The 24,841-nt window shown below is 45.6% G+C and overlaps 1 protein-coding gene across 2 annotated transcripts; it reads right to left on the reverse strand.

Annotated features, from left to right (window-relative positions):
• Positions 1-1,365: 1,365 nt before the first annotated feature.
• Positions 1,366-24,005, reverse strand: LOC126547048 (lysosomal aspartic protease-like). Of its 2 annotated transcripts, XM_050194880.3 has the most exons (7): positions 23,819-24,005; positions 17,211-17,352; positions 11,882-12,005; positions 7,949-8,390; positions 2,832-2,973; positions 2,297-2,395; positions 1,366-1,798 (listed from the first exon to the last, which is right to left on the reverse strand). In XM_050194880.3, exons 1-7 carry the CDS (start codon positions 23,881-23,883, stop codon positions 1,637-1,639), a joined length of 1,176 nt encoding a protein of 391 aa, XP_050050837.1. In that variant the 5' UTR covers positions 23,884-24,005; the 3' UTR covers positions 1,366-1,636. The 2 variants fall into 2 exon arrangements, with proteins under 2 accessions (XP_050050837.1, XP_054918710.1); XM_055062735.2 differs by lacking the exon at positions 23,819-24,005 and having other exon boundaries at positions 17,211-17,457.
• Between the last annotated feature and the right edge of the window lie 836 nt (positions 24,006-24,841).

A 24,841-nucleotide genomic window follows, 5' to 3' on the forward strand; every position in this document is an offset into this window, starting at 1 on the left:
CTCACAGAGCTTTTCGTTCATAAGCGCTATATTCAATTAGCCGGCCGCATTCCCTAATAATGTGTCCAGCATCATGATTGGCCGGAATTTGCTGTGACGAAAAATTTTAGCGTAATTCCTTCTCGTGACCGCGGTGATGTTTATGGCATGGTTTCACTTGCAATGTAGCTCTTTCCTTGTACAGCGATCATTCGATCTTATATTTGATGCTCGTTAGGGTGGTCTACAAAAAACATTACAGCGTCTGGATCTATAGCGCACAAAAAAAAAAATTGGCTGAAGGCTTAGCTTGGTTAAGCCTGGAAGATTGCGAAAGCAATACCCTTGTCTGCGCCTTGGTTCGGCTGATGGTGTGGACATGGTTGCCCTTTGTTAAACTTATGGCTATACATCATCCGACATAGCGCAAGGCAGCGCGCTGACCACTGCGAGGAGCCGAACTGTAGCCCCATTTATCCTCCTAGCGTGACGTCACACCAGCGAGCGCCCTCTCTCGGTAGCGCCGCAGCAGCGGCGCGCAAGGCTTCGCCTCCACCATCGATGCCGCGAGCTGGGGCCCCGTCTCTCGGTCTGGCGTGACGTCACATGGTCACGTGACGCACAGCTGTGTAAGGAGGCGCCACGACCACAGATGGGCCGAAAGTGCGAGCAGCATTGCTTTTGCAATAAAAGCGCCGACACGTCCGTCATGCACGACAACGGCACTGTCTTCGTCAGGCGTGAGCTTCCGCACGCGAGTGGCTGTGGTGGTTGATACAGTGCGTGTTTGAGAGGCTAAGGCATACTCGCAGAGGCTACGTGTATTTGCTTGGGTAAAAATGTTAACATGTGTCACTGCGGCCCAAAATTTTTCGTTGTTGCCCCTTTGTAACCATGTCGAATGCAAAGAGAACCTTACAGCATTCTTAATTCATACAATGCGCTTTTTCACAAGGCCATTGATATCCGATGCAGAAACTTTGCGGACGACTTGGACTGTTTTCATTTACCCTGAGCCGTGGCTGTGAGCCCAAGATTTCAACTGCCCCACTAGCTTCATGTCTACCTTCAGACCCGCATTTCAGAGCCATATAGGCAACTAGTTCAACTTTGCTTCAAATATTGTGTCATTAGGAATTGATACAAGAGCGTCAGCCTTGCGGGAGGGCTACAGCATAGGGTGACGAAAGACCATCGGCAGTGCGTTCACGGATGTGGAGCAACATGGTAGTTCAGTCACCTGCATAGCAAGGCAGCGTACACACTGTCCTCTTGAGAGATAAAGTCAATGAATCGGCGTGGTACACCAAAAAAGCCGTGAATGTCAGTAGGGAAGCTGCGTACCCCAAGCAGAAACCAATACAAAACAGGTTAGAAGTTTGTGCACGTTTATTTCTGTGCGACGGCTGCAATGATTTTTTATAGCTGTTTTAATGATGTACAATGCGGATTCGCGAACTTCCACGGCTTCTCGTATCCTTCAAAATGACCTCTGACAAATGAGGTCATGTAATCTAACAAATCCATATTTCTATCTCTCACTTTTTTTAGCAACTTTATTGTTTGTTAGCACAAGCGAAAGACCCGTGAAATTTCGTAGACCCCATTTGATCGATCGCGCCCTGCGCGGCATAGGCGTTTTATGGCCGCGAGGCAGTCAGCGGGCCTCAGCAAATCCCAGACGGTCGTTTTCACGGTCGAACACGGTGAAGTATCGGCCAAGGAACGGATCGCCCAGGTTCCAGAGCGGTCCGCGGCTGGCACCGAAGTCGTAACCCTTTATGTAGACCACGCACGAGATCTTGTTATCGCGTTTCACCTGCGAGTGGGTAACGCAAAACATTTCTCGGTTCCCTGCCATATGAGTTTGATAGCGTCACTTTGTTACGTCGCTCAGGGATGCAGTGCAGTCGCTTGTCTGTTGTTTCCTGTCACTCTACGTTACAATATGTGCACCAACCATTTATTCTTTAATGCAAATGTTGCTGTGTTCTTGAAGCCTCCTCTCACGTTTTCATTATGTCTGTGCTGCCTACACCAACACGGAGAAACACTGCGAGTAAATGTTGCTTATTCATCTGAAGCAATACGTCACAATTATTTCTTGCTTGTGCAGTGCTGCCGTTTTTACAATGAATAAGTGAATGTTATGGTCGTTCATTTACGTCTAATCAGCTTACTGCTGATCACTACAAGAACACGGTGAATAGTCGCAAGGAAGTGTCCCTTCGTGCTGCGTACTGAAACAGAGTTTTATCCATTCAAGTATTTTTGCTTATCTCAACTGCATTGCTTCGTGTGCCAAAGAAGCGCTTACCTTCACTATGTAGTCCTGTGCCTTCAGAACCAATGGCTTGCCTCCAATATTTATTGCAAAATCGGGCAGATCATCTGCGTTTCTGCAGTCAACCTGGTTCTAAAGAAGTGAAAATAAAAATAATTTTTGTATTATACAATATTATTACAAATATTGTTCGTCACCACATTACAATCTTTGCCATAACGTTCATTTTTCAAGGTCTACACTCTACAGTGATTCGGTTGTAGAAGGACGGCAGAGCAGAAAAAAGTGTTCTGTTCATCGAGATGTTCGCAGAATGATACGCACGAAGGCCTAAGGTAGGACTTTCATCGTGCATAGTTTTGCTACTTTCAGCATTGTAAGAATAGTTATCATCGATATCATGGAGCGCTTTCCGAAGAACGCGCGCAATGTCCGCTGCGACTAATCATTTACATATACGGAGGTTAACCGGGCACAGCCCGGTCATCCTCCGTATATTTTCTTTATCGCTTCTCTCTCTGGCTAAATAGCAAGTGAGCAGCAATCATGACTGATGAGCAAAGCGTACCATATCAGTGGTATAGGGCGTCGCACCTAGAATCTTCATGAGTCTCCTGACGTCATCCGAGGGCCCGGTAATGGTCGAGCAGCCTGTATCAACCATGACTTGACAGCCTCCATCACATAAGTGAGTGTCCCCAATAGTGATGCTGGCCAAAGAAGACAAAACCAAACATGTGTTTTGATAATAATATACGTTTACAATTCACTACCTTATAAGTTGTTTCATGAAAGACAAGCATCTAAGTGTCTATTCCCTGTTAAAAAATTGACAGCGCACTCCGCACTGCTTCTTTCGCATGAAGAATGACAGCGAAATTAATCACACAAAAGCATATTACACGTGTGAAAACATTTCGAGACCCACTTTGGAATGTCATCCTTGCTACCGAGATTATATCAATCGAACTACTTTCTCTCATTTTAAGCCACATTATTTGTGAACATTTGGCAATAATGCGTATCTGAAATTTTAAGGGCAATTAACGAAGGCTGGCAGAAAAAGTATGATATGGGAGAGCTGATATAAGGTGCCAAGCAAGAAAAAAAGCGCGAACGAGACAGGGGTGGAAAGAAGCGTGTGAGAGTGCTCTGCTTAGCTGCTTTTTTTTTGTTATAAAACAGCGCCCGTATTCACAAAACGTTCTTACGCTAAAAGAGTTCGTTCCAGCCAATAGTTCTGTAGGACGTAATATTAGCGAAGGCAATCAGCCAGTGAAAATTAGCATTTCCGCAGGAAAAGCTTTGTGAATTCGGACGCAGTTCTTTTTTGCCGCGACGACAGCATAACAAGGCGAAAATATACGTGATTAACGTGCTATTCACAAAACCTACATTCGCGAGAGCTCCTGTCATGTCATCTTATGGATGTGTAGGCGAGAAATAAAACTTTGTCATCATCATCATCATCATCATCATCATCATCATCATCAGCCTGGTTACGCCCACTGCAGGGCAAAGGCCTCTCCCATACTTCTCCAACTGCCCCGGTCATGTACTAATTGTGGCCATGTTGACCCTCCAAACTTCCTAATCTCATCTGCCCACCTAACTTTCTGTCGCCCCTTGCTACGCTTCCCTTCCCTCGGAATCCAGTTCGTAACCCTTAATGACCATCGGTTATCTTCCCTCCTCATTACATGTCCTGCCCATGCCCATTTCTTTTTCTTGATTTCAACTAAGATGTCATTAACGCGCGTTTGTTCCCTCACCCAATCTGCTCTTTTCTTATCCCTTAATGTTACACCTATCATTCTTCTTTCCATAGCTCGTTGCGTCGTCCTCAATTTAAGTAGAACCCTTTTCGTAAGCCTCCAGGTTTCTGCCCCGTACGTGAGTACTGGTAAGACACAGCTGTTATAAACTTTTCTCTTGAGGGATAATGGCAACCTGCTGCTCATGATCTCAGAATGCCTGCCAAACGCACCCCAGCCCATTCTTATTCTTCTGATTATTTCACTCTCATGATCCGGATCAGCAGTCACTACCTGTCCTAAGTAGATGTATTCCCTTACCACTTCCAGTGCCTCGCTACCTATCGTAAACTGCTGTTCCCTTCTGAGACTGTTAAACATTACTTTAGTTTTCTGCAGATTAATTTTTAGTCCCACCCTTCTGCTCTGCCTCTCCAGGTCAGTGAGCATGCATTGCAGTTGGTCCCCTGAGTTACTAAGCAAGGCAATATCATCAGCGAAGCGCAAGTTACTAAGGTATTCTCCATTTACTCTTATCCCCAATTCTTCCCAATCCAGGTCTCTGAATACCTCCTGTAAACATGCTGTGAATAGCATTGGAGAGATCGTATCTCCCTGCCTGACGCCTTTCTTTATAGGGATTTTGTTGCTTTCTTTATCGAGGACTACAGTGGCTGTGGAGCCGCTATAGATATCTTTCAGTATTTTTACGTACGGCTCGTCTACACCCTGATTCCGCAATGCCTCCATGACTGCTGAGGTTTCGACTGAATCAAACGCTTTCTCATAATCAATGAAAGCTATATATAATGGTTGGTTATATTCTGCACATCTTTCTATCACCTGATTGATAGTGTGAATATGATCTATTGTTGAGTAGCCTTTACGGAATCCTGCCTGGTCCTTTGGTTGACGGAAGTCTAAGGTGTTCCTGATTCTATTTGCAATTACCTTAGTAAATACTTTGTAGGCAACGGACAGTAAGCAGATCGGTCTATAATTTTTCAAGTCTTTGGCGTCCCCTTTCTTATGGATTAGGATTATGTTAGCGTTCTTCCAAGATTCCGGTGCGCTCGAGGTCATGAGGCATTCTGTATACAGGGTGGCCAGTTTTTCTAGAACAATCTGCCCACCGTCTTTCAACAAATCTGCTGTTACCTGATTCTCCCCAGCTGCCTTCCCCCTTTGCATAGCTCCCAAGGCTTTCCTTACTTCTTCCGGCGTTACTTGTGGGATTTCGAATTCCTCTAGACTATTCTCTCTTCCATTATCATCTTGGGTTCCACTCGTACTGTATAAATCTCTATAGAACTCCTCAGCCACTTGAGCTATCTCATCCATATTAGTAATGATATTGCCGGCTTTGTCTCTTAACGCATACAACTGATTCTTGCCAATTCCTAGTTTCTTCTTCTCTGCTTTTAGGCTTCCTCCGTTGCTGACAGCTTGTTCAATTCTATCCATATTATACTTCCTTATGTCAGCTGTCTTACGCTTGTTGATTAACTTCGAAAGTTCTGCCAGTTCTATTCTAGCTGTAGGGTTAGAGGCTTTCATACATTGGCGTTTCTTGATCAGATCTTTCGTCTCCTGCGATAGCTTACTGGTATCCTGTCTAACAGAGTTACCGCCGACTTCTATTGCACACTCCTTAATGATGCCCACAAGATTGTCGTTCATTGCTTCAACACTAAGGTCCTCTTCCTGAGTTAAAGCCGAATACCTGTTCTGTAGCTTGATCTGGAATTCCTCTATTTTCCCTCTGACCGCTAACTCATTGATCGGCTTCTTATGTACCAGTTTCTTCCGTTCCCTCCTCAAGTCTAGGCTAATTCGAGTTCTTACCATCCTGTGGTCACTACAGCGCACCTTACCGAGCACGTCCACATCTTGTATGATGCCAGGGTTAGCGCAGAGTATGAGGTCTATTTCATTTCTAGTCTCGCCGTTCGGGCTCCTCCACGTCCACTTTCGGCTATCCCGCTTGCGGAAGAAGGTATTCATTATCCGCATATTATTCTGTTCCGCAAACTCTACTAATAACTCTCCCCTGCTATTCCTAGTGCCTATGCAATATTCCCCCACTGCCTTGTCTGGAGCCTGCTTCTTGCCTACCTTGGCATTGAAATCGCCCATCAGTATGGAGTATTTTGTTTTCACTCTACCCATCGCCGATTCCACGTCTTCATAGAAGCTTTCGACTTCCTGGTGATCATGACTGGATGTAGGAGCGTAGACCTGTACAACCTTCATTTTGTACCTCTTATTAAGTTTCAGAACAAGACATGCCACCCTCTCGTTAATGCTATAGAGTTCCTGTATGTTGCCGGCTATATTCTTATTAATCAGGAATCCGACTCCTAGTTCTCGTCTCTCCGCTAAGCCCCGGTAGCACAGGACGTGCCCGCTTCTGAGCACTGTATATGCTTCTTTTGGCCTCCTAACTTCACTGAGCCCTATTATATCCCATTTACTGCCCTCTAATTCTTCCAATAGCGCTGCTAGACTCGCCTCACTAGATAACGTGCTAGCGTTAAACGTTGCCAGGTTCATATTCCAATGGCGGCCTGTCCGGAGCCAGGGATTCTTAGCACCCTCTGCAGCGTCGCAGGTCTGACCGCCGCCGTGGTCAGTTGCTTCGCAGCTGCTGGGGACTGAGGGCCGGGGTTTGATTGTTGTGTTCATATAGGAGGTTGTGGCCAAGTACTGCACCAGGGTGGCCAATCCTGCTCTGGTGAGGGAGTGCGTTACCGGTTCTGGTCACCGGGATCAGGCCACACTCCAGGCCCGTTTATGCAATTTTATCAATTTTATCAATTTATCAATGCCTCGCTACCTATCGTAAACTGCTGTTCCCTTCCAAGTAATGTTTAACAGTCTTGGAAGGGAACAGCAGTTTACGATAGGTAGCGAGGCACTGGAAGTGGTAAGAGAATACATCTACTTAGGACAGTTAGTGACTGCTGATCCAGATCATGAGAGTGAAATAATCAGAAGAATAAGAATGGGCTGGGGTGCGTTTGGCAGGCATTCGCAGATCATGAACAGCAGGTTGCCATTATCCCTCAAGAGAAAAGTGTATAACAGCTGTGTCTTACCAGTACTCACGTACGGGGCAGAAACCTGGAGGCTTACGAAAAGGGTTCTACTTAAATTGAGGACGACGCAACGAGCTATGGAAAGAAGAATGATAGGTGTAACGTTAAGGGATAAGAAAAGAGCAGATTGGGTGAGGGAACAAACACGCGTTAATGACATCTTAGTTGAAATCAAGAAAAAGAAATGGGCAGGACATGTAATGAGGAGGGAAGATAACCGATGGTCATTAAGGGTTACCGACTGGATTCCGAGGGAAGGGAAGCGTAGCAGGGGGCGACAGAAAGTTAGGTGGGCAGATGAGATTAGGAAGTTTGGAGGATCAACATGGCCACAATTAGTACATGACCGGGGTAGTTGGAGGAGTATGGGAGAGGCCTTTGCCCTGCAGTGGGCGTAATCAGGCTGATGATGATGATGATCAACACGCGGATTTTTTTTTAATCCGGTGGAAAATTGCGCGGCACCGGGATTCGAACCACGGACCTCTTGCACGCGTGGCGGGTGTTCTACCTCTACGCCACCGCTGCACCTTTTTCGTAGTGACATACTTTGTATGTCACTTTGTAGTGACATACATAGTCTCACTTTGTAGTGACGAAAACTTTGTAGTGACATAGAAATGTTTGGGAGCAGCAACAGCGTAATTCGCTGGAAACAGAAAAAGAAGGAGCTTAGAAGACAAGTGCTTGTCCCTGACAGTTGGTGAACGATCAAGTCTTACTGCAAGCACTCCCCCCCCCCCCCCCCCCCCTATATACAGGAACTACGTGGGCAAAGCAAAACGCCGCAGGTTTTCAAATTTCCAATCGGTTGTCGGTCGTTGGCAGTGTACCTGTCAGCCGAAACCTGCCAGTAGCCTTTTCTGAAAACGGGAACGTAGAATAGCTCTCCTGAGTAATGGTCAGCGTCGATGCCTCCGAAGTAGACTTCTCCTCCATCACCACCGGTGGCGCCTCGGTTTAGGTACACAGAAAACAGGGGCCGGCGCACGATGCCCTGGGCCACCATATTGTCGAATACCGGCATGGCGCCAAACACAGAGTAGGCCGGGTAGGCAAGCCCCAGGATACCATCGAACTGGGCGGCAGCAAAGGCCCGGTCCTGGCTGTTCTCCACCTGCACAAAGCTCTGGTTTCGCACCGGGCACTCCCCGATGGCCACGACGTCGACACCTATGTTTCCCGCCACTGGCCCGCTGCCGTAGCCCAGTCGCACTCGAGTTCCGTTGAGCGCGTAGGTGCTTGACCTGGACGCGTCGTACCGGTGGTGCAACGCTGCAAAGAAAGGCAGTCTGACCAAGGGCTTTGTACGCTTTCTTTTTTTCTATGTTTAGACGGGGGCAAGGGGCGTCCATGGGGCGAAGCCAGATTCTAAGCATGACTACGTCAAGAGAAGTGTAAATTAAACTTGTTTCCTCCGAGAAAAGAGAATTCAATTGGCCTCGCCATTCTACTTGGAACACCCTCCATAGCTCTAATTTCGCAATTTCAGCTTTAGTCGCATTTAGCCAGTTTTCGGCAGCTTGGGAAGGTTAAAAAAATAAGGTACAGAAAAAAGGCTTCGCGGAAGTTTTCTTCCGGTATGCGTCGTCATTTCCAAGTGAAACAGTGCAAAACGTGTACTTTGGAAATTTTGGCTGCACGATCTCAAAGTTACAGTAACAGTGAAGACATGGCTGAGACTGCGCTGGGTTGCACTCTCACTCGTTCGCTGCTTCACCGAAAACACAAATTTAGTCCCGTGTTCTTGAGTGAGAGTCGATATCATTGTTATGTTGGTGTATATCAAGTGCAGTTTCATTTGTCGGCCTTCGCTGTAGATTGTAGCGCGGAAACACAGACAGCAAAATGCAGTGCAGTTTTGTAGGAGCTTGTCCAGAATTATTACGTTTTTTCAACGTAGATGTCATTCACCGTTACAGATTGACTGCTTCCAAGCGCTGCACGAGAATCAGCTAGGCTAACTTCAGTCGCAACAAAGTGCACGATGCTTTTATCACTGTTTACTTTCTACAACTTTAAAGACTGAGGCAAGGTACATAATTTATATATTTCAGACATCCTCTGCTTTTAATAATTTGGAGTGAAATCCGGTACTATTATTTTCTTAATCCTTTTTCCGGCAAGTATTCTCAAATTTCACAAGAACTTCCTTTTGAAATGGCAAACAACTCAGGCTTAAGTCATTGTAGGCAAAGTAGCATTGCTGTCTAACGAAAAGCATGCTTGGAAATTTGCCTACGCGAACATCAGCGTGATCGGCTATGAAGGCGCAACAATAGGAACACGCGTGTGCGTCCGTGTGCGTGTGCGTGCGTGTGCGCACGTGTGTGCGTGTGTGCGCGTTTGTGTGTGCGCGTGTTTGTGTGCATGTGTGCGTGTGTGTGTGTGCGCGTTTGTGTTTGTGCGCGTGTGCGTGTGTGCGTGTGTGCGCGTGTGCGTGTGTGTGTGTGCGTGTGTGCGCGTTTGTGTGTGTGCGCGTGTGTGTGTGTGCGTGTGTGCGCATGTGCACGTGTGTGTGTGCGCGTGCGTGCGCGTGCATGCGCGTGCGTGTGTATCTGTGTGTGTGTGCGTGTGTATGTGCGTGCGTGTGCGTGTATGTGCGTATGTGTGTGCGCGTGTGTGTGCGTTTGTGTGCGCGCGTGTGTGCATGTGTGTGTGTGCGAGTGTCAGTGTGTGTGTGTGCGTTTGTGCGCGCGCCGTGTGTGCATGTGTGTCTGTGCGTGTGTGTGTGTGTGTGTGTGTGTGTGTGCGTGTGTGCGCGTGTATGTGCGTCAGTGTGCGCGTGTGTGGGCGTGCGTTTGTGTGTGTGCGCGTGTGTGCGTGCGTGTGTATGTGTGTGCATTTGTGTGTGCGTGTGCGTGCCTGCGTGTGCATGTGAGTGCGTGGGCGTGTGTGTGTGCGTGGGCGTGCGTTTCTGTGTGTGTGCGTGCGCGTGTGTGTGCATCTGTGTGGGTGCGTGTGTGCTCGCGTGTATGTGCGTGCGTGCAGGTGCGCAGGCGTGTGTGCGTGCGTGCGCATGATCGTGCGCATGTGTGTGCGCATCTATGTGCGCGTGTGCACGTGTGTGTGTGCGCGTGCGAGCGCGTGCATGCGCGTGCGTGCATATGTGTATCTGTGTGTGTGGGTGTGTGTGCGCGTGTATGTGCGTGCGGGTGCGTGTATGTGCGTATGTGTGTGCGCGTGTGTGTGCGTTTGTGCGCGCGCGTGTGTGCATGTGTGTGTGCGTGTGGGTTGTGTGTGTGTGTGTGTGTGTGTGTGTGTGTGTGTGTGTGTGTGTGTGTGTGTATGTATGTGTGTGTGTGTGTGTGTGTGTGTGTGTGCGTGCGCGCGCGCACTTATGGGGCATTTCGGCACTATGTGGGGCCATTCTTCTTGAGAAATGCTCCCTCTTTAAAAAATGTTGTTCATTTTCCTGTGCTCATTTCAAACTTTTTATCACCTATTATTCCTTCCTGTTTCTGCATACTTTTTCGCAGTATACCAGTTCAGGCAGCACAAATTAGGGACTAAATGCAGGTAGATGAGATTGTAGTTGAGATAAAGGGGAAGAAGTAGAGCTGGCGATGCCCTCTAAAGCTTACGATAGATAACTGCTGGCCTTTTTTAGAGTAACAACATTTACTCCGATGGCAGTGAAACGCACTCAAGTAACATGTAAGGTGAAAGGGAGTGATGTTACTAGGAAATTTACCTGGTTATAATGGGGGTCACTTGCCGCGTGATAGGGTTAACTGGACGTATTCCGGACAGGTCATTATCTAGCAATATATTCGAAATTGGGTCATGACGGTGGCGATGATGATAACTCCGCTATAGATGTGCTTTTCTGTTCCAAGCCTTTGACCATTCAAAAAGTACGCTTCTTGATGCCTACTACCAAGACTAATACGGGGCTCGACAGGCGCAAACGCCAGGAAGTTCTTTACAAGGTTAGTACCAGATGTAGTTCAATAATAACAAGAGTCGTCATGCTTACTACAGTGGGCTCGGAAAGCTATACGGTGGATCACATCTCATTTTAGCACATTCAAACATTGTTTTTGTTTTGATAGAATCAGTCAAAATACCATCGAAGAAAAAAGACAGCCGCGTCGCATCCCTCCGCGAATATATTTGCATTGTGAATATATCCTTCGCTGAAAAATTATTTATTTGCAACTTCTCTTCAGTAGCATCATGGTTTTAATAACTGCGTTTTCTGCACTGGCCGCATTCCTCAATAATCTCCAAATTTTGTTTACACAGCCCAGCTCAAATTTAAGCTACTCGAAGCTGGCTTTTGGGTGTCTTTCGGTCCGTATTGAGCGACCGACGTCAATCAAATTTGCATCGTCTGCGTGCCGCGAAGCAGAAAGGTCACGCACTCCAAATAAGCGCTTGGCGGGGTCTCTGTATAAAGAGAAGCAATGGTAAGCATAAAAACGGCATTTGTAACATGAGTACTTCGGAGAGAAATACGAGAGAAAATAAGAATGTTGATTTTACGCCTGTGTGCCACCTCTACTCCTTATCCGTAGTTCCGGCGTTCTTTTCCGCACAGTCGACGATCACCAAGAAGCCAGAATTCACCAACGTCGAGACCTTCGGGGCCGACGCCGCTCTCTTCATGTCCCGTATATTTATTCTTAAAAAAAATTCTTCCACGCCATCAACCACCACGCATGTACTCCCGAGCTGCTCGGGAAGCAGTGGCAGTGTCACATTAACGCTGTGCCGCACCTTGTCGCTGCACAAGCGCGAAAAGCAGAAGCAAAGCATCTTACTGCAGTAGTGGTCCCCCTCGGAGCAGTTGCTGGCCGGAACCCAGAGATCCGAAGAGCCGGTGTCGAAGAGAATGCGGAAACGTTGTGGCGGGGTGCCAATTGTGATGTCACCGTAGTATTGCGCCTGCGTCATGATAATTCAAATTGCATCCAACTCTGACCCTAGAAACCCGTTTAGGCCGCACGCCGACCACTGCCGGCGGATTTCCGTTGTGGCACCCTCCCTCTAGACTAAGAGGCCTATAGGTGAGGAATGGCTGTATTGTAAACCACCAGATTAATTCTTCAATCCCACCGGGAAATTCTCTTATGGACGATAAACACGCGGGAAAGGTGACGAAAGAAAGAATAACAAGAAAGAAGTAGTGAAAACGGAAATAGGTACTAGAGCGACAGGTTCCTACCGGGAAACACGCATGATATAAACATATTTTGGCCGTCAGCTGGAAGAAACAGAAATTACTGAATTGAATCGATTGAGCGAATACGTCAGAAAAAAAGGAAGTTCGAGTGTTGAATCAAATGCCAAATATTCTGTTGCTCCTAAGGATAGAAAGTGAGAACACAGAACAAATGGAAAAGGCGAAAGGCCAAGCAAGGGGAATGATTTTCTTCTGTAGATGTAATGCAGTTTACCGGTGAAAGAAAATGCAATTGCGCAAGGCTCAGCAGAGTATAACCTAAAAAAATGAAAGGGTCGCGATACTTTGCGTGAATACGACAATCTCAATGATTGTCAGTTCACGCAAAGTTCAGAGAAGGCAGTTCAGAGTAGCCATAACATACCTTTATTTGGGTTTCTGATGCTGTTTTTTTTTTTTTTTTGGTCTCAACGCCAGTATTCTATTCCTACATATGCGAGTGTTTAATCAATAAAACTCGGTTCTTAGTTCCGCGCGCGTGGCACCAGTTGTGCGTGGCAGTTTATTTTTATTTTTTATTTTTTATTTCATTTTCATTTTATTTTGTACGTGGCAGTTTAGTTTATTTGTATAACAGTGAAAACTGTGAGCTTCTCTTTCCTTCTGATCTTGCAGTACCCTATTCCTCCTTCCTCAGTGAAAGCTAGCCAATCGGGCTCAGCCTGGCTAACTTCCCTGCATTTCCCATATGACCTCTCTCCATCTCTCTCTCTCTCTGGCGGTTGCTTCAAGAATCCAGTTGGTGATTACCACGTACATGGCGCTTTAAATCGGACAACAGGACAGCTTTTTTTCATTCTTCTTTTTTCACTTTTTTTTATTATTTTCTCTCTCTCACCTATCGCATCCCTTTGCCCCTCCCCCAGTACAGGGTAGCCAACCTGAGATAATCTCTGGTTAACCTCCCTGTCTTTCCCTTGCCTTTCTCTCTCTCTCTCTCTCTCTCAGACACATCCTGCAACTGCTTGTACTACTGGACCATGTTCGACAATATATGCACTAACTGAAATTTCGTTACTATATATATTGAACTCTCAACCTAAATACAAATCGATTACCGAAGTATTTCAGTCTTATTAAAGGTCTTGAATACATATGAAGCCATGAACAATAGTCGTAATACACGAAAAATATAATGCATATCTCTCATAAGCAGAGATCATTCTGAGCCCCGACACGTGATTTCCTTATACCTCATATTGTTATGTCTCCAACAAGTACCACCAAAAGAATGTGTTTTCAATCTGTGCCTTGTGCCTTCACACGTGATTGTGTTTGGCCAAATGCGACAGCGGAGAACCTGCATGACTGGAACTACTGGTGCTCTCTGAGGCCTGAGTTGATCCAACGATCGCTTTTTCCGAGCCAGTCTCCATGCAGGTCGACGAACCTTTGCTACACATTGTCTGCGAAATATATACGGCTCAATTTCGATGGCGTTCCAACAATAATAATGCGGCTAGCGTGCCAATGCGAAAATACTCGAAATACACTGCGTCAACAAGCACTTCCGATGTTCCTGCTAAATTCAAATCTAGGTTTATGGCACACAGTCGGGTGGTGGCGTAAATTATTGTAGCTTATTATGTAATATGTGTGCCTTAGTATACGACCACGTACATATTTATACTGATGGATCGGCAACTCTCCAGTGTTCCTCTCGAGCCGTGGTTTTCCCAGCGAAAGCCACCACCATCAGTTTCAAGACATGTCACCCAACGACACCGATGGCGGCGGAACTTGCAGCTCTTCGGGCTGCACTTCGTCTCGTGAGCCAAGAACAACCTCGAAGATGGTCAATGTTCAGTGACTCGAAGGCAGCACTGCAGTCTTTGCTATCAGCCCTGCGGCGTGGACCACACGAACAACTGGTATACGAGATTAGAGAACTAATTCATACCTTGACTGAGAAAGGGCACCACGTGACATTTCAGTGGCTTCTAAGTCACTGCGGCGTTATAGGAAACGAACACGCCGATAACGCTGCTCGGTCGGCTCTTCAAGGCGACGAAGAGGAGCCGATACTATTATCAAGGACAGATGCCGCAAGAAAACTTCGAATGCTCAGCCGTGATATCACGTTCTCCTTGTGGAATGCAGGAGGTTTTCAAAACAACCGGCTGCACAACCTAGACTCTTCTCTACGCCTTTGCATTCCAGCTGGACTCTGCCGTCGCGAAGCCACCCTGCTTTGTCGAATATGGCTAGGGGTGGCGTTCACCAAGTCTTTTGCTTTCCGAATCGGATGGGCCGACGGCGTTTCGTGTGATAACTGTGGTAACCAGGAGACTCTTCAGCATCTTCTCTGTGACTGTCCTCGCTATAATTTACCGAGAGGATCGCTCGCAAACGCGATAGGGCGCTTTGACCGAAGGCCTCTAACAGAGGAACTTATATTAAAATGCCGCCATCACAAGCCGTCGCAGCACAGGGCGACGACGGCGCTGTTGCAGTTTTTAAGGGCTACAGAATTGGACAAGCGGCTGTAGCATGAACAGATGTTCATAGTGCTGCAAGTGCTACTGTGCTGTGCGGTGACAGTGTGCGGCGACAGTGACCAACTGTGATTGTATGTCAGTGCTCCTTTCTTTCTTTATCTCTACTTTGTTATCACTTTACCTCCCCTTCCCCTCTTTCCCCAGCGTAGGGTAGCAAACCGGGTCTTCCCCTCTGGTTAACCTCCCTGCCTTTCCCCTTTCCTCTCTCTCTCTCTCTCTTAGTATACGAAATTTTGAACGTGAATTTAATGCTATGTATCCGAAGTCAACTAATAGGTTCAAAATATCGGTATCCGATACGGCAGACTATACTGCCGTATGCGGAAGTTTCTCTACAATGATGATTTCCGTACAATTATCATTTCTACATTAACAAATATTTCTTGTAACCTTGTTACAGTATATCAGATAACGTGATGTCTAATAATGAACATGACTGTGTTCTTAACGGAGACCGTGCCTATCGACTGTGTAAACTGCTGTACTATCTGGACTGCGAAAGGTGTAAAGTTCGCCAAGACTTCCTGCTTGGCAACGCGAGCTAAGGGAGAAAAATGCCGTCATGCAATAATACGAAACACAACTCATATATATTGTTCTATAAATAAGCATTCTATACTACTCCATAACTTAGCTTTATTGATTATGGCATTAGTATTATGTATTGTACTGATTAGGCTTATTACGATGCTCCTAAATAGTTGCGTTTCTATTCATATGACCGTTTACTTTTGGTACAAAACTTTATTGGGGCACCCTTTTCTGGTCCCGCTCGGAGGAGGCCAAAATTGATGCGCTCATGAGAAAAAGCATCAAACGCATACTGGTAATTCTCACTAACACTAGCACGGAGCAGCTCGTACAATTAGGGGTTCACAATACCCTGACGGAGGTAATCGAAGCACAAAGAACAGCACCAACCGTCCGCCTCTCGTCTTCGAAGGCAGGCAGAAGCATATTAATGACCGCAGGTCTGGCCCCCTTGGCCATCGACGCGAATGCTATCATGCTCTTTCACATCGTTAGGGCGACCTTTCAGGCTAGCCCTTTCCCACGGAATGTACACCCCCAATATGATGCGGCTAGACGCAAGGCACGAGCCCGCTCTCTCATTGACTTTACGCACAAAAGCCTGGAATTAGCTACCTATGTAGATGCTGCCCAGTATGGCCGCACAGATTCATTTGTAGAGGTTGTAGCTGATCCTCACGGGCAAATCCTTAATGCAGCTTCGGTAAGACACACCATGGTAGCGGCGGCCGAACAGGCTGCCATCGCGTTAACTATGAATTACCCTTCGTGGCCTTACATCTACACTGACTCGAGATCAGCCATACGAGCCTTTCTATCTGGCCTAATCTCGAAAGAGGCTGCGGCTATAATCAAGCAAAGACCGCCTGATACTTTTCACACTATCGCATGGTTCCCGGCGCACATGGGAACCAATGTACATCCCAGCAAACCCAACCCGAACGAGCTAGTTCATGACCAAGCGCGAGGTCTAACATTCCGCAACGGTCCTGATACGCTAAATAATCAGGATTGTGAGCATAACTCTGACCCATTACTCTCTTTTCGTGAAATAGTGAAACACTATCAGCTTGGGCGCAGGAAATTCCTGCTTCCACTCCCAAAGCCAACTAAACCTCAATCTTCCACATTGAGGATGTTACAAACGGGATATTTCCCTTCGAGAGGAAAATTTAGCCGCTTTGCTCCGGAGATCGACCCACACTGCCCTGAGTGCAATGAAGAGTATTGCTCGTTAGCACACATGCTCTGGCAATGTTCTGCGTTACAAAACGCCTCTTTTAATAAACAAGAGGACTGGGAAAAGACCCTTAAAAGCGGCGATCCTCAGGACCAACTAAGGGCTGTCCAAAGGGCCCGCGAACGGGCGGAGGACCATAGTCTTCCGGCCTCAACGTGGGAGCGACGCGCAACTACGACATAGTAGTGCCTTAGGACCTTAATAAAGTTTCTTGACTGACTGACTGAGTCTTTGCTTGAGCTGCCTGATTGAAAGAGAAAAACCAATTTTCATATAACATACAATAGACGTAATATTTCATAAAAAGTTTGAATAAGGGCCTTCAGTGATTCATTAAGTGCAACGCTAACGCAAGTGATTCAATTGATGTGCGAATAAATTGATTCGTTTTGACTTATAAAACGTTTTATCGCGCTGCTGCTTTAGTACACGTGCATTACAAGTAGGCAGAGAGGAAATCACCACCCAAAACAATAAGGTATTTCGCCTTTATTTTAACAACAAGCACTACTTAATAAATAGGAACAAATCACCTGTCGTATAGAAACTGCTGCTTTCTTTCAACAGGTTTCACGGCAGGTTTAATGGTTTAATAGGTTAAAATGCTCATCTAAAATTGCGATAGGGATGGCACTTACATCAAGATAGTTTGTCAAATTTGCTATGATGACATCGCTTTCTTGTGATCTTCCAAGGTGGCTGGGACTATCCATAAAAGTCATGGGCGCGCCAACCTCATCGTATGTTTCTCGGATAGACTTCATTCGTCTCAACGGCACTCTATGGGGTAGAAAGAAACATATCCATCGATTATGAAGACGCAACCTCCGCACACCTCGGGGCATGACAAGCGCCTGTATCCACATGCAAAGACTATCACGACGACAGTGCTTGCCCGAAGAATATGACCAGAACACTTCGCACAGACATCACATTTGCTTACACTCTGCAGCGTGAATGTACAGGGACACTGTTCAGTGTTTCGAGACTAATACGTTAGGGTTAAGTTCCGTCTATTTCATTGTAAAGAAGATACGTAAAATAGAATGTTTTAGATTAGTACCAAGTGTGATGCTAACGACATTAACGGCCGCTATAGGAAGTAAACCAAGAAACAAATTAACTCACTATCTTCACATTTAGTTACTACGAGCCACGTACCACTTTGCATTCGCAAAATAATGAAAGTAATTCCACTTTTGAAGCAATAGTTACAAGGAAATACAGCATTGTCAAAGGTAGAAGTAGACGCTGAAAGCAAACAAACAATAAAAAACATAAGTCGTTTTGGCCTACATCGAGAGTGCTGTTCACTAGCTTTCTTGTTCACAATCCTGTTTGTGAAGAAGATTGTTAACAAGGAAGTTTGTTAACACGGCTCTTATAACCTCATCTGTTGTTGTTGTTGTTGTTGTTGTTCTGATGATTATGATGATGATGATGGTGTTTACGGTCGGCATCTTTTACTTTTGACAATGATTAATCCCAATCAGACGAGCTGTCATCAAACCCTTGCCTTCAGAAAATACTTGAGCTACAAAACCGTAGTTTCCAAAACAGTTTGCGCAAAATAGCGCTAAGAACAATTTGTCAGGTTCACAACGGGTGGTGCTCATTAGCTATCCCTGCATTGCAACAGACTTTATAGGACAAAATCATCGCCACTTGATCGATGGCATCAGGGAGCAATATTACTATTGACTGCTTATAAAGGTGGACATGAGCTCTCGCTCTTCCATGCCTCTTTTGCACGGATGTTCAGTCAATACTATGGGCATCATCAGGATTGGCAAATTTGTTTTTCCTTTCTGTGAATACGGGCCAAGCTTACTAGGGTCACGACTACCTTCAATTGTATGTACCTGAAGTCGGCATGCAACAACGCCATTCACAGTGACCGTAAGCTGGGAGCGATATCAATACGAACCACCAGAAGGTTAATCTTGCCATAGCCGCAGCTTGACGTCCGTGTTTGTGGTAATAGCCATTACAATGATCCCAAGCATTTATTCGCTTAATGTCGTCGGCCGTTCGTTCAGTATGTTACAGCAAAACTCCTCTGAGCAAAAAAAAAAAAAAAAAAGAAGACCTCGTCTCGCGGCATTATGGCTCTACGTGCAAGAATTTACTGCAACGTCGGTGCGTTCAAAATTTCTTTTTAATATTTTAGCTACGGCAGCTAGCAACCATCATTTCAGTCTTTTAAACACATCTCTACCATGGCTTGTAGAAATTCCAATTAAGTTCCGGAGTATTAGAACCATGTGATGCAGCTTCACACAGTAGCGGCGAGGCCTTTAGAGATTACCGCTTTGCGAGGAAGACTACAACCGCATGCTGCAACAACTGTAACTCTATGTGCGACAGCTGAAAGGGCTGGTTTCTTTACGCGTGTAGCTAGATCCTTTGTATGATATTTGGCAAACCTGACGCACTTTTCAGATGGAATCTCTGTGAAGGAGCAGTCTCTACACATTGTTGTGATGATGTTAACACATTGTAAATCTCATAAATGCGTTGCAAAATACTTTGCAAACGTATTTATCAAAGAAAACGTTGGCTACCCTAGGTTATCGTCATTACGTCTCATTTGCTCTCAAATGCGCTGTTTCACGTGATTTTCTCCTCTTATTCTTCTTTCTTTTTCTACTGCAGAAGCAGTTTATCTCGAAGTCTTCCGCAAGGAGACTAGGGTGTCACGAAAACAACGTTATCGCCCGGCAAGGCTCAACAGAGGGCGGCACTCATATATCGAGTCGGTGTATACGTACAGCCGTCTGTACTACATCTGCAGATGTGCCGGTTTGCGGCTCTGTCCTCTCTGAGGAATCGCGCAAAGAAGCAGCAAACGTTATCACGCGTAAATATCCTCTAAGCAACGACTATACGCTCTTTCGCCCGGTTTTGTACTCGAACGGGTGCGTTCGTCGCCGAAACGACAACTAGCTCTTTGAGACGCGCGTGCTGTCGCTCGAGAGCTTTTCGGTGTCTGAATTAAGGCTTAGATGTTGTGGTGTTGGCCCTGTGTCCCGCTTCTCCGCCGATAATTGTTTCCTTGCCTTCTGGTTCATGCTCTCTAAATGCATCCTTTCTTCTTTGGGTAATTTCAATGCCATATATCCATATTCAACTTTCATAGTTCACACATAGAACTCTGTGGCCGCATCTTCTGCGGCAACCTAGGGCACTATAAGTTAAAGCTATTCCAATCTGTTTCTCTTTCATTTTCTTTGTTAGCCCTCCGTGATATTGTCAAGCATTTTGGGGGCCACGACCAGTTCACCTGTCCCTGCCGAGACGTCATGAAAACCACGAAAGCTCCCTATCTCAAGATGAAGTGTACACAATGACCATCCATAATTATACCGGACAAAACAAAAACATTTGTTTTCGATCCAGCACTTCTCTCTTCATGAGCCTTCCACGACTGGTGAAAATTGTTTAGGGCCACGCCTAGTTCGCCTGTCTGTCACACGACGTCATAAAACCGCGAAAACTCATCCCGTCAAAGGGACATGTACGCACTAAAGATGCACTAATATGCCGAACAAAACATAACTTTTTTTTTTTTTGGAATTGCCGTTCCGAGAGGGGTAGATAATAGACAGTTTTAGAATAGCGTTTGTCGCCTTACGTAGGTTAAACGTAAGCACCTTTGCGGGACGTTACGGTGCGCGTCCTTTCAAGTCTTTTAGTTGCCTTACGTTTGTGCCTCGTGCCAAACGTATCTAAGCCAAGACGATTCGTTAGCATAACCATCCTGCTGTTGCTATGTGGACGAGCCTCGTTAGGCCTACGGGCGCCAGCATCGCCGAACAATCTCTGAAAATGGACGCGCTGCGTGTGCTCATAACTAACCTTTCAGGTCAGTTTAAAGAAAGCGAAAGCTGCTTACAATAGTTACTGGCGATCAACGCGAGTGAAGGCGTAGCCATCACGAGAATTCACGCTGAAGCAGGAGCCATGGGAACCACCATGTTCGACAACGCTATTTCTTGCGTCCGTAAACATTACGAACGTTAAACTTGCCAAATAACAGTCGTCTGCGGTCTAATGTAATAAGGGTGGACTTAATTCGACGTCTTGGTGTGTCGTGTTGTGGGCGACCTAGAAAAGATGTGATGTATATCTTCATCTAGAAATCCACAATCACATTCGGGGTTTTCTTTGTAAGAAATGTTCTTTGTAAGGAATGTTTTGTGTAGGCAATGCCTAGTCTTAATCGATGAATAAGAGTTTCCATATTTCTGTCTAATGACAATGTAAATTTCAATTCAATAAGCGGATCAATATGATGCAAATCCGAGCTCTTACAATTCTGGTCAAAGCACGTATTTCTACATATTTTGAAATATGTTGCTCTTATAATGCAGCGTAATTCATGCTTTGATATTGGGAGCGGAATCACATCCTCTTTGAGGTGTGTTTGTCTTGCTAGCAGCTTCACCGGCTGCTGTGTTGCCAGGAATGTTACAATGCCCTGGTATCCACTGGGATGATATTTCATACTTCACTTTGATTTAATGTGAAAGAATAACCACGCAGTGCTCCTAAGCTTGTCGCAAATGTGTGATAGTTGACTATGCTATGACATATCGATGTCGAAGATTACTCCCAGGTACTTTAGCGAGTTCACGTAGTTAACCGGCATGCATTGACAGGAATTACAGTAGTGACTGTGCAGAAAAATTGGTGCGTCTATTACTATTAATTTTAAAGGGGATCTGAAGCAAAAGATTTGGGTTTTTGAGGCTTTAACCTTGAGAGATTTATCAGCGAACCAAGTCACTGCCTTGTCTACATTATTCTGAAGATTCGAGATAGCCATGTTGTATGAAAAATGCTTTGAGAGCAACACAGTGTCGTCAGCGTATTGAAATATCAAACATTTTGAAACAACCCAAGATAATTCATTAATGAATATCCTGAAAAGTAGAGGTGATAGAATGGAACCTTGAGGAACTCCGGCCTTCAGTGGAAGCTTACCACTTGCATTTATCATTTTATCTAAGACAACCACTTGTGACTGTCCTGCGAGATAGTTTTTGAGGACGTCGAAAATGGACCCATAAAACGACTGGTATATGGCTTTAATTTGGTAATAAAATCCCGTGATGCACTGTATCGAAAGCTTTAGATATGTGCATAAATAAAGTAATGCTAAACATATTTCTGTCAAAAGCTGAATACAGTTCATCCAAGAACTCCTTCAGAACAGCTACCGCGCCACAACCGGTAAGAAAACCAAACTGTTGAGACGACAAAATGGAAAATATTTCAATAATGTGAGAAATTATAGGTATAATAATAATAATAATAATAATAATAATAATAATAATAATAATAACAGGATTTTGATTACATTTCATTATGCTATTCAGCCTTAAAACATTACTTAGGAGATGAAGAAAACGTTACATATTTATTGGGTGCCTTAATATACAACTTCTGTCGTTCGAACATGCTACGCTTGACTTACCGCCTTGGCTCAGCGGATATGACGTTCGCTTTTACCATAAAGCCACTTTTCAGCTCATGACGCTCCTAACCTATAGCGGTATGCAAAAGCGCCCATGTACTAATATTTGGGATGACCTAAGAACCTGGTACAACCAAAGCAAATATATATATATATAAGCGAGAAGGAACGGGGTTAGCCGACGAGAGGCCCGATTTTTATTAATCATGTCATAAGAAGCCTGCAAACGATGACACTAAGGACAACAAAGGGCAAATCACTTCTACTTACCAATTGAATTAACGAAATTATAAATTAGTGCAAATGAAAGTGGATGAAAAAACAACTTGCCGCAGGGTTGGAACGATCCCACGTCTTCGCATTACGCGTGCAATGCTCTACCAATTGAGCTACCGCGGCGCCGTTTTCCCATTCACTTTCTTGGGTATTTATGTTTTAGTACAAGAACTAACCCTGGTAGTGTTAGCCAGCGCCCCCCCTCACAAGCCTTGGTGGCGGAAATGGAATGTGTGTGTGTGTGTGTGTGTGTGTGTGTGTGTGTGTGTGTGTGTGTGTGTGTGTGTGTGTGTGTGTGTGTGTGTGTGTGTGTGTGTGTGTGTGTGTGTGTGTGTGTGTGTGTGTGTGTGTGTGTGTGTGTGTGTGTGTGTGTGTGTGTGTGTGTGTGTGTGTGTGTGTGTGTGTGTGTGTGTGTGTGTGTGTGTGTGTGTGTGTGTGTGTGTGTGTGTGTGTGTGTGTGTGTGTGTGTGTGTGTGTGTGTGTGTGTGTGTGTGTGTGTGTGTGTGTGTGTGTGTGTGTGTGTGTGTGTGTGTGTGTGTGTGTGTGTGTGTGTGTGTGTGTGTGTGTGTGTGTGTGTGTGTGTGTGTGTGTGTGTGTGTGTGTGTGTGTGTGTGTGTGTGTGTGTGTGTGTGTGTGTGTGTGTGTGTGTGTGTGTGTGTGTGTGTGTGTGTGTGTGTGTGTGTGTGTGTGTGTGTGTGTGTGTGTGTGTGTGTGTGTGTGTGTGTGTGTGTGTGTGTGTGTGTGTGTGTGTGTGTGTGTGTGTGTGTGTGTGTGTGTGTGTGTGTGTGTGTGTGTGTGTGTGTGTGTGTGTGTGTGTGTGTGTGTGTGTGTGTGTGTGTGTGTGTGTGTGTGTGTGTGTGTGTGTGTGTGTGTGTGTGTGTGTGTGTGTGTGTGTGTGTGTGTGTGTGTGTGTGTGTGTGTGTGTGTGTGTGTGTGTGTGTCCCAGCTAGCTTTTGCCAGAGTTTAAAAATATGCGAATGTCACGTAGCTGGACAGAGAGAAGGTAATCTTAGTTGCCGTCGCTTGGAAACACTCAAATTATTTTTTCCGCCAAACTATATAACTAGTTTTCATTAATTAATCAACCTCTCAGATATTATAATTAGATTAGAAGTGTCAATGAGAAAATTGTAGAGCGACATGAAAAACTCCCGATACAGCTTTCTGTTCTTCAATACGTGTTACATAAAAGTGCTTTTCCGTGAGTGAAAGAAGCCCGCGAATACACGCAAAGTGCCTCGAGCGGCCAGTCGGACGGCGATTTCGCGTGCATCATCAAAGCAACAACTCGTCCAACAGTGAGTTTTGCTATTTACTACATAATTCACATAGAAGCAACGCCCGAATGGCTATAACCGTCTTTTTTCAACCATAGCGAAATGTCTTGCCTGCGGCAAAACTGCAAGTTACACCAGACAGCGTGCCTAGGCAGGATGATATGGAGTGTTTACAGCCGCAACGCTGTGCGAAGCCAAAGACAAGCGCTCTTACCTTATTTGTGCCAGCGCTGACGCCGACAGGACGAAAAGCACGACCCCGTATCTGCACCCTTTCATGTCGAACGAAAGAGAGTACCGCGAGGCGATGCTGAGCCTGGTTATTTGACGCTGCGTTACGAGGCTCTCCCCAGTTCGTCCAAGCTCGGATGGGTGCTGCCGAGCAAGTGGTTCGGGCACGCCAGTCCACACTGCCTTTGCGCCGGCAACCCAAAAGGTGCAGCACGCAGCGCCCCTCTCCGCGTCGTCCGGTGTCGCTGACCGTACGGTCTTTACACGCTGCTCAACTGCTCGACGGCGATAATGTTCGTACAAAGTTCAGCGCACAGACGTAAGGCCAGACCTAATCACCGTGTAATGCGTGGACAAGCATACTTTCTTGTTGCACGAGACGCTTGCTGCAAGCATCGTGAACGCAACGGCGCATTCAGAAACGTGATTGACAATGCTGGGTAGAGTGAACAATCGGGGAGACAAAATGGTGCACCACTTGATTACTTTTTTTTCACCTGTTTACATGCACATTAGGGCGCCCATCACGGTCTATATTTACCCTCAAATGAGCAAGAACAACTGATTTACTGTGAATCTAGCTGTGAAATTAAACACGGTATATTCCAAATTAAGCCATGAAGACATTATTAATACATCACTCAATACAGGTGTCTTACTTTCAGTTTTCTCCCAAACAGCTATGTGGGAAAACAATCGCAGCCCGTATTCACAAAAATTCATCACGTCAGAACTATTCGTAAGATGAGATGCCAGCCATTCGTGATGCGGGACACATTATTAGTGAAGGCGGCCGGTAAATAGCAACATCGCTTACGAAAGAAAAGCTCTGAAAACATGGCCCAACTTTTTCTTGTTCCCCTTGGTATAAAAAGTGCCAATAAAGAATAGAAATGCCCATACTTTTGTGCAATAAAAAAAGCCAGCAGATCCAACGAGTTGCAATCTATATACAGTGAAACTTTGTGTGAGTGTATAAAGAGTCGAAGCATGAGTGCACGCACGC

Source organism: Dermacentor andersoni, chromosome 1 (assembly GCF_023375885.2).
Source record: "Dermacentor andersoni chromosome 1, qqDerAnde1_hic_scaffold, whole genome shotgun sequence".
Classification (NCBI taxonomy): domain Eukaryota; kingdom Metazoa; phylum Arthropoda; class Arachnida; order Ixodida; family Ixodidae; genus Dermacentor; species Dermacentor andersoni.

Excerpts from the sequence above, each read along its gene's own strand:
- LOC126547048 (XM_055062735.2), bottom strand. The coding sequence starts at position 17,438 with ATGTGGATACAGGCGCTTGTCATGCCCCGAGGTGTGCGGAGGTTGCGT. Across the intron at positions 2,396-2,831 it reads CGCCCTATACCACTGATATG|AACCAGGTTGACTGCAGAAA; the intron begins GTACGCTTTGCT and ends TCACTTCTTTAG. Across the intron at positions 1,799-2,296 it reads CACAGGACTACATAGTGAAG|GTGAAACGCGATAACAAGAT; the intron begins GTAAGCGCTTCT and ends ACCCACTCGCAG.